Below are 12,302 nucleotides of genomic sequence, written 5' to 3'. Positions count from 1 at the left end.
TCAGCTTTGCTCTGCTGCTGCAGAACCTCTTACTGCAGCTTCTCTCCACAGACCTTGTGGTTCAGCTTTGCTCTGCTGCTGCAGAACCTCTTACTGCAGCTTCTCTCCACAGGCCTTGTGGTTCAGCTTTGCTGCACTCCTGCTGTCACTGCAGAACCTCTTTCTGCAGTATCTCTCCTCACTCCTGTGGCTCCGCCTACTCCGGACTCCTGCGGCTCCGCCTACTCTGCACTCCTGCGACTCCGCTCCTACCTGTTCCAACATACTCCACTCCTTCCTGCCTACACCGGTACCTGCACCTGATGTGTGAACAGGCCCCTACCTGTTCCTTCTCATACCACGCCAGCCTGTCCTGTGTCTCAAGCCGTGCCCGCCTGTCCTGTGTCTCAAGCCGTGCCCGCCTGTCCTGTGTCTCAAGCCATGCCCGCCTGTCCTGTGTCTCAAGCCATGCCCGCCTGTCCTGTGTCTCAAGCCGTGCCCGCCTGCCCTGTGTCTCAAGCCGTGCCCGCCTGCCCTGTGTCTCAAGCCGTGCCCGCCTGACCTGTGTCTCAAGCCGTGCCCGCCTGCCCTGTGTCTCAAGCCGTGCCCGCCTGCCCTGTGTCTCAAGCCGTGCCCGCCTGCCCAGTGTCTCCAAGCCGTGCCCGCTTGCCCAGTGTCTCCAAGCCATGCCGGCTTGCCCTGTGTCTCAGCCGTGCCTGCCATGCCTACCTGCCTGCTTGTCTGTAGCTTCTTTCCAAGTGACTTGTCCCCGAATGGGATCAGCAGCCACAGCCAGACACCACCCTGGAGTGGCATCCGACAGCTATCTGCCACACAAGCCTGACCTCACCATCAGAGGCTCCAGTGAAGACCGAGGTTGCTGTCATAGTCACGCCCCTTCTAGGGTAGTCTGGTTTGTGGCACAGTGGGGCCACAACCCCCCAGCTCGCGCCAGTCAGCCAAGGTGCGAGCGTGACAGTACATATTAAAAAATTGTGGATTTCTCTGGAATAAGACATTGGATCGCAGATATCAATGTATCATTTTATTTAACTTCCTATGACCTACATGTCCATATAGATGGCTTAAGAAGGTTGATCCTACTGACGGATGCTCTTTATGGAAATGTGTTTTTCCTTTACCTGTTTGATCGGCAATGATGCCAACATTTTTGTTATCCAGCTTCCTAATAGAAGAATATAATTACCGTATATACTCGCGTATAAGCCGAGATTTTCAGCCCATTTTTTGGGCTGAAAGTCCCCCTCTCGGCTTATACACGAGTCATATAAGGCAGGGGGTCGGCGGGGGAGGGGGAGCGGGGGTGTCAGATCATACTGACCCCCCCTGACGCATTTCTGCAGCCCCCCTGCTTGTCCCACGGTCTCCCTTCCTTCAGCGGTCACGTGATACCGCTCATTATCTCATGAATATGCGCATATTCATGAGTTTAATGAGTGGTACCACGTGACCACTGAAGGAAGGGAGACTGTTATGATTGAGTCACCGTAGGAGGCAAAAACAGAAATGCTAGCTAAGTCCAGAAAACCAGAGAGGTTGGCAGCTATCGGATTGCAGACCCCTGAACCTATCAACACAACTAGCAGTAGCCATGGGGGGTTCCTACGATGCCCTAGACCCACAGCCGGAGAATTAAATAGGCCTAAAGAAGGAAAGGGGAAATCTAAACTGCCCCAGAGCAGACCCCAAAGCAATAGGCAGCCCCCAACATATAATGACGGTGAAGCAAGATGAAAACACAAACACAGACAGAAAGATAGACTGAGCAAAGACGGGGCCAGGCTAACTAGATAGGAAAGGACAGGAAGGCTGCTGTCTGCAATCCGTGAAAAACCCTATGAAAATAAGAGCCAACAGACTGACAGTGAAAAAGGCCCTGAAGACGCTAGGCTTCAAAAAAGCTATGTCAGTGCTCAGGAATATTCTGAAGACAGAGTAACCGACAAAAGGAGATTCAGCTCACCCCAGCAGGGAATGGCAGAATCCAGGAAAGCAAGGAAAACAAAAACAAAACACAAATGCTAACAGGCAACGCAGAAAACTTAGCTTTAGAGGAGCAGGAATCAGACTGGTGTCCTAGAAGTCCACAGAGAAATCACCCGCAGGGCAGAAGGGCGTCGGCAGCCTTATATCCAGTCCGTGACTCCACTCAGCCAGTCATCCTCATTAGGCTCAGGTGCCTGATAATCAGGCTCATTACCTTCCTTTACCAGAATAGGGAGTTCACCAGACCTCAGTGACGAAGGGGAGAATGAACTCACAACAGTACCTCCCCCTTGAGGAGGGGTCACCGAACCCTCAACCACGCCACCAGGGCGATCAGGGTGAGCCCGATGAAAGGCACGCACCAATCTTTTGGCATGAATATCAGAGGCAGAGACCCAGGAATTATCCTCCTGACCATAACCCTTCCACTTAACCAAATACTGGAGTCTCCGTCTAGCCAGACGGGAATCCAGTATTTTCTCTACCTCATATTCCATGTTACCTTCAACCAATACAGGGTCTGGAGGTGCCACCCCAGGAACAACTGGTTCAACAAACCTCTTCAACAAGGACTTATGGAACACATTATGGATTTTAAATGTGACAGGAAGAGCCAAACGAAAAGAGACCGGATTAATAATCTCCAAAATCTTGTAAGGTCCAATAAATCTACGCTTAAACTTAGGAGAAGCCACCTTCATAGCAATATTTTTTGATGATAACCACACCATATCACCAATCTTAAACTGGGGACCAATGGTCCTATGTCAATTGGAAAACCGCTGGGCCTTTTCCTGGGAGAGAGATAACTTATCCACCACTTGGTCCCAGATCTGGTGCATTCTCTCCACCACAGTGTCAACACCTGGGCAGGCAGAAGGCTCCACCTGCCCTGAAGAAAATCGAGGATGAAACCCAAAGTTACAAAAAAAGGTGACATCAAAGTGGCAGAACTAGCTCTATTATTTAAAGCAAATTCGGCCAAGGGCAAAAATGAAACCCAATCATCCTGATCAGCGGAAATAAAACATCTCAAATACGACTGCAAGGTCTGGTTTGTTCTCTCTGTCTGCCCATTGGTCTGAGGGTGAAAAGCAGAGGAGAAGGACAACTGAATTCCCAGCTTGGAACAGAAAGTCCTCCAAAATCTAGACACAAACTGAACTCCTCTGTCAGATACAATGTTCTCAGGAATCCCGTGTAAGTGAACCACCTGTTGCAAAAACAGGGGCACCAACTCAGAGGAAGATGGCAACTTAGGGAGTGGTACAAGATGAACCATCTTAGAGAACCTATCACAAATCACCCAAATAACAGTCATTCTTTGAGAGACCGGCATATCAGAGATGAAATCCATTGAAATATGGGTCCATGGCCTCCTGGGGACCGGCAAAGGCATCAACAACCCACTAGAGCGAGAACAAGATTTAGACCGGGAGCAAGTCCCACAGGACTGCACAAAATTCCTGACATCATGAGACAAGGTGGGCCACCAAAAAGAGCGACTCACCAGATCTCTAGTACCAAAAATACCTGGATGACCAGCCAATGCAGAGCAATGAACTTCAGACATCACTCTCTTCTTCCACTGGTCAAGAACATACAACTTTCCACTGGGACAACGCTCAGGTTTGTCCTCCTGGAACTCTTGCAGAGCAAGTCTCAAATCAGGCGAGATGGCAGAAAGAACTACCCCTTCGCCTAAGATGGTAGCAGGCTTGGTCACCACAGGAGAATCAGCAAAGAAACTCCTAGAGAGGGCGTCTGCCTTGACATTCTTAGTTCCAGGAAGAAAAGAGACCACAAAATCAAAACGTGTAAAAAACAAGGCCCACCTAGCCTGTCTAGGGTTCAAGCGTTTAGCCGACTCTAGGTAAATCAAATTCTTGTGGTCAGTGAGGACCACAACTTGATGTTTAGCTCCCTCCAACCAATGTCTCCACTCCTCAAATGCCCATTTCATGGCCAACAGTTCCCGATTCCCCACATCATAGTTACGTTCAGATGGAGAGAACTTTCGGGAAAAGTAAGCACAGGGATTCATTTTAGATGTTACAGGATCCTTTTGGGACAAAACAGCTCCTGCACCAATCTCAGAAGCATCCACCTCTACCTGGAACGAGAGTGAGACATCAGGTTGCCGCAAAACCGGGGCGGAGGTAAATCTTCGCTTCAGCTCCTGAAAGGAAGCAACAGCCTCCGGAGACCAATTCAACACATCAGCACCCTTCTTAGTCAGATCAGTCAATGGCTTGGCAATACTAGAAAATTTTGCTATAAATTTCCGATAAAAATTAGCAAAACCCAAAAACTTCTGGAGGGCCTTCAAAGAAGTGGGCTGAACCCAATCATAAATGGCCTGTACCTTGTCCGGGTCCATTTCAATAGTTGACGGAGACAAAATAAATTCCAAAAATGAAATCCTCTGTACTCCAAAAAGGCATTTCGATCCTTTGACATACAGGGAATTCTCCCTCAAGATCCAGAACACAGTCCGAATATGTTCCACATGAGAATCCCAATCCTTGGAGAAGATCAAAATATCATCCAGATAGATAATCAAAAATTTATCGACAAAGTCTCGGAAAATATCGTTCATGAAGCACTGGAAGACAGAAGGGGCATTAATGAGCCCAAAAGGCATCACCAGGTACTCAAAATGTCCCTCCGGAGTATTAAACGCCGTCTTCCATTTATCCCCCTGCTTAATGCGGATAAGATTATACGCCCCCCTGAGGTCAATCTTGGTAAACCAGCAAGCACCTCTAACTCTAGAGAATAGATCCGAAATCAGGGGTAACGGGTACTGATATTTAATAGTAATTTTATTGAGGGCACGATAATCAATACAAGGCCTTAAAGAACCATCCTTTTTGGCCACAAAAAAAAAACCGGCACCTAAGGGTGAAGAGGATGGTCTAATATGACCCTTCTCCAACGCCTCCTTAATATAGGACCGCATAGCCTCGTGCTCGGGTACAGATAAATTGAAGAGCCGACCCTTGGGAAATTTACACCCCGGGCTTAGTTCAATTGCACAGTCATAACTCCTATGAGGAGGCAAGGACGCAGACTCATTCTCACTAAATACATCATAAAAGTCCGCCAAATAGTCAGGAACATCATGCGACTGAGGAGAGGTGGAAAAAAACGGAGCCTCACCAAAGGCACACCGACAACCCCAACTCACCACAGACACAGATTTCCAATCCAAAAATGGATTATGAATTTGCAACCAGGGAAACCCCAGAACAACGGCATCATGCAGACCATGCAACACCAAAAATCTGCAATTTTCTTGATGGTCTGGGGCGACCCGCATGACCACCTGGGTCCAAAACTGAGGTTTATTTTTAGCCAAAGGAGTAGCATCAATCCCCCTCAAAGGGATAGGCATCTGCAGAGGTGTCATAGGAAATCCACAACGTTTAGCAAAATCCAAGTCCATTAGGTTTAGCGCTGCTCCCGAATCCACAAAAGCCTTGGCGGAAAATGTGGACAGGGAGCAGATCAGAGTAATTGCCAGAAGAAACCTAGGTTGAACACCACCAACAGAAAACGTGTGTGCAAAGCGTTTCTCTTGTTTAGGACAAACAGAAATAATATGCGAGGCATCTCCACAGAAAAAACACAGCTTATTACGCCTTCTGAACTCCTGACGTTGCGCCTTAGACAAAACTCTATCACATTGCATAGGTTCAGACGTCTGTTCAACCGGTGGCAACACCTCTCGTGCAATCCTGCGTTCACGTAAACGCCGATCAACCTGAATGGCTAATGACATAGAATCGTCAAGACCAGAGGGAACAGGAAATCCCACCATAGTATCTTTTACGGCTTCTGACAAACCCTTCCGAAAGAGAGCAGCCAAGGCATTATCATTCCAGGTAGTAAGGACCGCCCACTTTCGGAACTTTTGACAGTACAACTCTGCAGAATCTCGACCCTGGTTCAATGCCAACAAGGTCTTTTCAGCCTGATCAATAGCATTAGGTTTGTCATACAACAACCCCAAAGCTTGAAAGAATGTGTTCACATTAGTCAGAATAGGATCATCTGGTTTCAAAGGAAACGCCCAATCCTGGGGATCGCCACGCAGCAAAGAGATGACAATTTTAACCTGCTGCGCGGAGCTCCCTGACGAGTTAGGCTTCAAGGCAAAAAATAATTTACAATTATTTTTGAAACTCAAAAATTTAGATCGATCCCCAAAAAATACATCAGGTGTAGGGATCTTTGGTTCAACAGCATGCGAACGAGCAAGGTAGGCGGAAATTCCCCGCACTTCCGCAGCGAGCTGCTCCACACGATCAGACAATTGCTTTATCTCCATTGAGTGAAAAAAAAAAATTCCCCCTACGGCCTCAGAGATATAGAGGAAAGAATATACACACCTTTTTTTTTTTTTTAAACACAATTCTTTCCTGCTATTGAGTACCCTAGGATCTGCGGTATGGCGGGTGATTCTGTTATGATTGAGTCACCGTAGGAGGCAAAAACAGAAATGCTAGCTAAGTCCAGAAAACCAGAGAGGTTGGCAGCTATCGGATTGCAGACCCCTGAACCTATCAACACAACTAGCAGTAGCCGTGGGGGGTTCCTACGATGCCCTAGACCCCTCGATCACAGCCGGAGAATTAAATAGGCCTAAAGAAAGAAAGGGGAAATCTAAACTGCCCCAGAGCAGACCCCAAAGCAATAGGCAGCCCCCAACATATAATGACGGTGAAGCAAGATGAAAACACAAACACAGACAGAAAGATAGACTGAGCAAAGACGGGGCCAGGCTAACTAGATAGGAAAGGACAGGAAGGCTGCTGTCTGCAATCCGTGAAAAACCCTATGAAAATAAGAGCCAACAGACTGACAGTGAAAAAGGCCCTGAAGACGCTAGGCTTCAAAAAAGCTATGTCAGTACTCAGGAATATTCTGAAGACAGAGCAACCGACAAAAGGAGATTCAGCTCACCCCAGCAGGGAATGGCAGAATCCAGGAAAGCAAGGAAAACAAAAACAAAACACAAATGCTAACAGGCAACGCAGAAAACTTAGCTTTAGAGGAGCAGGAATCAGACTGGTGTCCTAGAAGTCCACAGAGAAATCACCCGCAGGGCAGAAGGGCGTCGGCAGCCTTATATCCAGTCCGTGACTCCACTCAGCCAGTCATCCTCGTTAGGCTCAGGTGCCTGATAATCAGGCTCATTACCTTCCTTTACCAGAATAGGGAGTTCACCAGACCTCAGTGACGAAGGGGAGAATGAACTCACAACAGGAGACCGTGGGAGAACGGGGCTGCAGAGACCGTGCCGGGAGGGGGTAAGTATATGCAATATTCACCTGTCCCCGGTCCATCGCTGCTCGCCGCTGTCTGCCACGTCCTCTGTCAGTGACATTCAGCCAGCAGAGGGCGCGGTGACGTGGTTAGTGCGCGCGGCGCCCTCTGCTGCCTGAACGTCACTGACAGATGACGCGGCAGACAGCGGTGAGCAGTGATGGACCCGGGACAGGAGAAAATCTCAGGTGCTGGGTCCGGAGTCAGCGGCGACACCTGGCCCCCAGCGACAAGAGGTGAGTATGTCTTTTTTTAATTTGCAGCAGCAGAATATGGGGTAAAATCTATGGAGCATCTTATGGGGGCAGCATATGGGAGCATAATCTATGGAGCATGTTATGGGGGCATAATCTATGGAGCATCTTATGGGGGGAGCATATGGGGGAATAATCTATGGAGCATCTTATGGGGCAGCATATTGGGCATAATCTATGGAACATCTTATGGGGCAGCATATGGGGCATATTCTATGGAGCATCTTATGGGGCCATTATTAACCTTTGTTCAGCATTATATGTGACGTATTTTGTATGGAGCATCTTATGGGGCCATTATTAACCTTTGTGCAGCATTATATGGGGTGTATTTTGTATGGAGCATCTTTTGGGGCAATCATGAACTGTATGGAGCATTATATGGGGCTCCTGATTCAATATGGATGGTCAAAAAATTTAACCTACAGATGTCTCAATTAATTTTACTTTTTTTGATATCTATTTTTATTTTTGAAATTTACCAGTAGCTGCTGCATTTTCCACCCTAGGCTTATACGCGAGTCAATAAGTTTTCCCAGTTTTTGTGGCAAAATTAGGGGGGCGGCTTATACTCGGGTCGGCTTATACTCGAGTATATATGGTACCTATGATTTTCCAGAGGATATATTAAATTGTGTATACACTAGCGGGACATTTTGTAGAAGAAATTCCTAGATGGAGACCAAAGTGGATCCTACTGATTCCTGTGGGGTTCCCTTTTGTTTCTTAATGGCGTGATAATGAATGATATTCACATGCAATGTCTTCCAGCTCATCAGTGATGACATCCATCATCAGATCTTCCCTTTTGTTCCATCACCGCTGTCACTAATGACATTAATAGTTTCTACCTGTTATCCAACTGACATGAAGGTATAAAGCAAGAGATATGAAACCTGATAATGTTAGATAAGGAAACATTTCCAATATGGTTTCCCATCTATTAAAGAGAAAAGAACAACAGATCGATAGCAAAGGCTTTAAAACGTTTTTCTTAGCCTCATGTACTCATTTTTTTTATTTATGTGTTTATTATTTTTTCTAAAAGCTATTGGAGTACTTAGGCCGGTTTCACATTCGCACTTTTGAGCGCAGCGACGGCCTGCGCACGGCCGCCGCTAAGCCCCGCCCCCTTCCCCGCCTCCACCAGTATCTCCGCCTCTGGGCGCATGACGTTGCATGCGTCATGCGTCCCCTATCTTCATCACAGAGGGCGCAGGCCGTGCGCAGTCTGCGCACAGTCTGCATTTGGCGGCGCATGCGTCCTTTTGACGGTGCGCCGAGCAGCGCCAAACGCAACCTGTTGCATTTTGGTTGTGCTCGCCGCACCGTCAAAAGGACGCATGCGCCGCCAAACGCAGACTGTGCGCAGACAGCGCACGGCCTGCGCCCTCTGTGATGAAGATAGGGGACGCATGACGCATGCAATGTCATGCGCCCGGAGGCGGAGATACTGGTGGAGGCGGGGCAGGGGGCGGGGCTCAGCGGCGGCCGTGCGCAGGCCGTCGCTGCGCTCAAATCGCGAATGTGAAACCGGCCTTAAGAGTGGCCAAATCACAGACTTTTTTTTTGCTTTTATTTTTCGTATTGTCGGCGCAGCAAGATGTGTATGATTTATGGCAGCTGCAGTGGATGGATAGAAAAGTGTTCATAGAGTAATACAGATTTGAAGCAGTTTCAAATTTGCAGCATGTCAATTTTTTCAGCTTTTTTGCTTTATGCCTAAAAAACACGTGAAAAAAAGCTTGTATTTTAAGCAGCGTTTTTTCCTGCCCAATGCACCATAAGATTTTTCTGCTGCAAATACTGAAAATGCGCGCATACATTACGTACGCTTCTAACTAGTGGACCTGTCATTATATCACCTGCCCTGTAAGGACAATGAGATGACTCTGCTAATTCTGTCACAGTCTACAATGCAAAGTCAACAAAAAAGAGCTACAGAAAACGCTAACTGCCGGCTGATTTGTGTGCTCTAGTTGGCTCTGTGGAACACTTCAAAAATGTATTTCTCGATAATCACATAATTTAATTTTTTTCTGTAAATAAAACCTAATTTAAATAGTTTCATTTTTTTTCATAGGCCCATTCATAAGGGCAGAGGTTGGAGAGAGTATACTTATCGTGTTTAAAAACAAAGCCTCGCGACCATACTCCATCTACGCACATGGTGTTCAGGTGGCAGATCTTGATGGCGGAAGTGAGATCCAAAATACTCAACCGGGTGAGTTAAAGGTGAACCCCCCCTTCTATCATCTCAAAATGTTCAATAAAAATAAATAACCCAGATATTATAGCATTATAACTAAAGGAAAGTGTCAAAGATCAAGCGATTGACTCCAAAAATACCCCCAAATGGGGTTAGATTCTGATGGAAATTTTGGCTTATTGTGTAAGAACTTGACTCTAATGGACTATTTACTAGTACAGTACTCGTCTATGCTTGATGGGGAGTGAGAACCATCTGCTCCTGGAAATGACACAGTATCCCAAAAATGGTCATACATGAGGGGGTTTAGAAAAATGTCTTCTGAGGGACTTGTGAGAAAAAGGAAACGGTCTTAGGAGCGCAGGAAAGAGACTCAGACAAGAGATGGGTTTAAACCACAGCGCGTTTCGACGGAGGATCCGTCTTCATCAGGTGGAAGTTTATTAATGACATAGGGGATGGGGTATTTAAATGGGAATCAGCCAATCACAACAGTCACATGTTACGACAAGATGACATCATATATTATAATAAAAGGGGTATTTAAATGGGAATCAGCCAATCACAACAGTCACATGTTACGACAAGATGACATCATATATTATAATTAAAAATTTAAATACCCCATCCCCTATGTCATTAATAAACTTCCACCTGATGAAGACGGCTCCTCCGTCGAAACGCGTTGTGGTTTAAACCCATCTCTTGTCTGAGTCTCCTTCCTGCGCGCCTAAGATCGTTTCCTTTTTCCCTTTGCTCCTATCCTCCATTGGAGGTTTTCGGCAGGAGCTGCGGTAGAGACCTGACATCTTTGTCTGCCCCTGGGTTGCTTCCTAAGCGCTCCTCTATGACCGCTTATCACTGACTCTTATTCTGAGGGACTTGTCATTCATTGTTGGTCTGTGAAGTTTGTTCTGTTGGATGAAAATGGCCATAAGGTGAAAAGATCTCTGATCTCTGGTTCGTTCTGGATTTCTCCTTAAGGGACCAAATCTCTAATTCAACATGAATGACTTTTTGACTTTTCAACTACAGCCTCCCTCAAGGAATGAAAAAATACAACGAGGTAGAGAGGTTTTTTTTAAGATATCTGCCAGTGGTTGGCATCAATCAAACACTTGGTGAAGAAAATGAAGCTCCAAGGTTTTTGGTTAAAAACTTTTTTTTTTTAATTCGAAAATTCCCTAAAATTGGGAATTTAGAATTGTCATCCAAAACGGGTTGAATAGAGTGTTCTCCGTTTTGTTTTTTTCATGTGATCGTTTTGTGCATTTTTCATGGTGGCTATTCGCTTTCCTGATTCTGAAATTTTCTAATAATGAAAAGTTTGTAACCATGAACCTTCTTGCTGGGACTACCCTTTGTTTTCTACAGAGCCTTTCATCCACGACACTAGATATGCTGCATAAACTCCTTGTTACAAACACTTTGACCGAATTTCCCCTTTAAGCAACATATCAAGGCTGAAACTTAGCAAATATCAATATGTCCTATAAAGTAATAATTATTAACTAGGATCTATATTGAGGGTGACTTTTGCAGGATCCTGTGACTTCTTTATCATTTTTGGCCATTACTTTTTTTCAGGAGGTACAAGTATCTATCATTGGAACGTTCCTGAACGATCAGGACCAGGGACTAATGATCCGGACTGCTTAACCTGGGCCTACTATTCCAAGGAAGACTATATGAAGGTATGATGTACACTATAAAAATGTTACGGCTTTTGCTGCTGCTTATTGACACTTACTGGAGAAAACTCTGATCCAGGACTTTTAGCCCATAAAACACTGTGATCCAAGGGGCCAAAACCTCTGGGTACTTTTGGCAAGTGAGCAGGTAGTGGAGTAAAAACCTGGCAGAATTTAACCTTGCCGCCTCTTGCAGAGCGCCCCCCCCGAGGTAAGGCTCTCTGATATCCATAAGGTAGGTCTTGCCCTTGAACCAGGTCCCATGTATCTTTAGTTGTAATCTCAATTCTGCTTGATGTCGATTTGAAATATTCTATTATTTATTTTTTCTCTATAGACTGTCTTTATTTAGGGTGATTTTTCTACCTTCTCTTGTGTAGGACATGTACAGTGGCCTGATAGGACCACTGCTGACTTGTAGGAAGGGTGTACTGGACAGCAAAGGCCGGAGGAGGGATGTGGCTCGGGAATTCGCATTGTTGTTCTTGGTGTTTGATGAAAATCTCTCATGGTACTTGGCTGACAACATTGAGACTTACGTTCATAAAGACCCCGCAGCAATCAATGTGACAGAGGAATTTGAAGAAAGCAACAAAATCCATGGTGAGTAGTCCTCCATCTTAGAATAATTACACTACAGTCTATATAACAATCTAACCATTTATTTTTTTTTCTGGGAAACCAAAAATAATTTGAAGTGACAAAATAGATTAAATTAAAACAAATAAATTTATTAGTACATAGTTAAAAAATACTTAAAGAAATTGCAGGAAAAGGTTCTGGAAAAATAGAAGCTATTGAAAGTGCACAGATGACTATTTGAGTGACATA

At 45.7% G+C, this 12,302-nt stretch overlaps 1 protein-coding gene across 1 annotated transcript in view; it reads left to right on the top strand.

Moving 5' to 3' along the window:
* The window catches only part of HEPHL1 (hephaestin like 1), a 144,566-nt gene that overhangs the window by 101,906 nt on the left and 30,358 nt on the right, over positions 1 to 12,302 (top strand). The window contains exons 14-16 of the mRNA XM_073582984.1: positions 9,655 to 9,795; positions 11,368 to 11,474; positions 11,852 to 12,074. Of these exons, the coding sequence (XP_073439085.1) occupies positions 9,655 to 9,795; positions 11,368 to 11,474; positions 11,852 to 12,074 (471 nt within the window). The remainder of the gene's footprint in view (positions 1 to 9,654; positions 9,796 to 11,367; positions 11,475 to 11,851; positions 12,075 to 12,302) is intronic.

The sequence above is a fragment of the Dendrobates tinctorius genome, unplaced genomic scaffold, assembly GCF_039654945.1.
Source record: "Dendrobates tinctorius isolate UK_male_01 unplaced genomic scaffold, ASM3965494v1 ptg000075l, whole genome shotgun sequence".
In the NCBI taxonomy this organism is placed as follows: Eukaryota; Metazoa; Chordata; class Amphibia; order Anura; family Dendrobatidae; genus Dendrobates; species Dendrobates tinctorius.
Note: the sequence above shows the minus strand (reverse complement) of the source record. Positions and strands in the feature narration are given on the sequence as shown.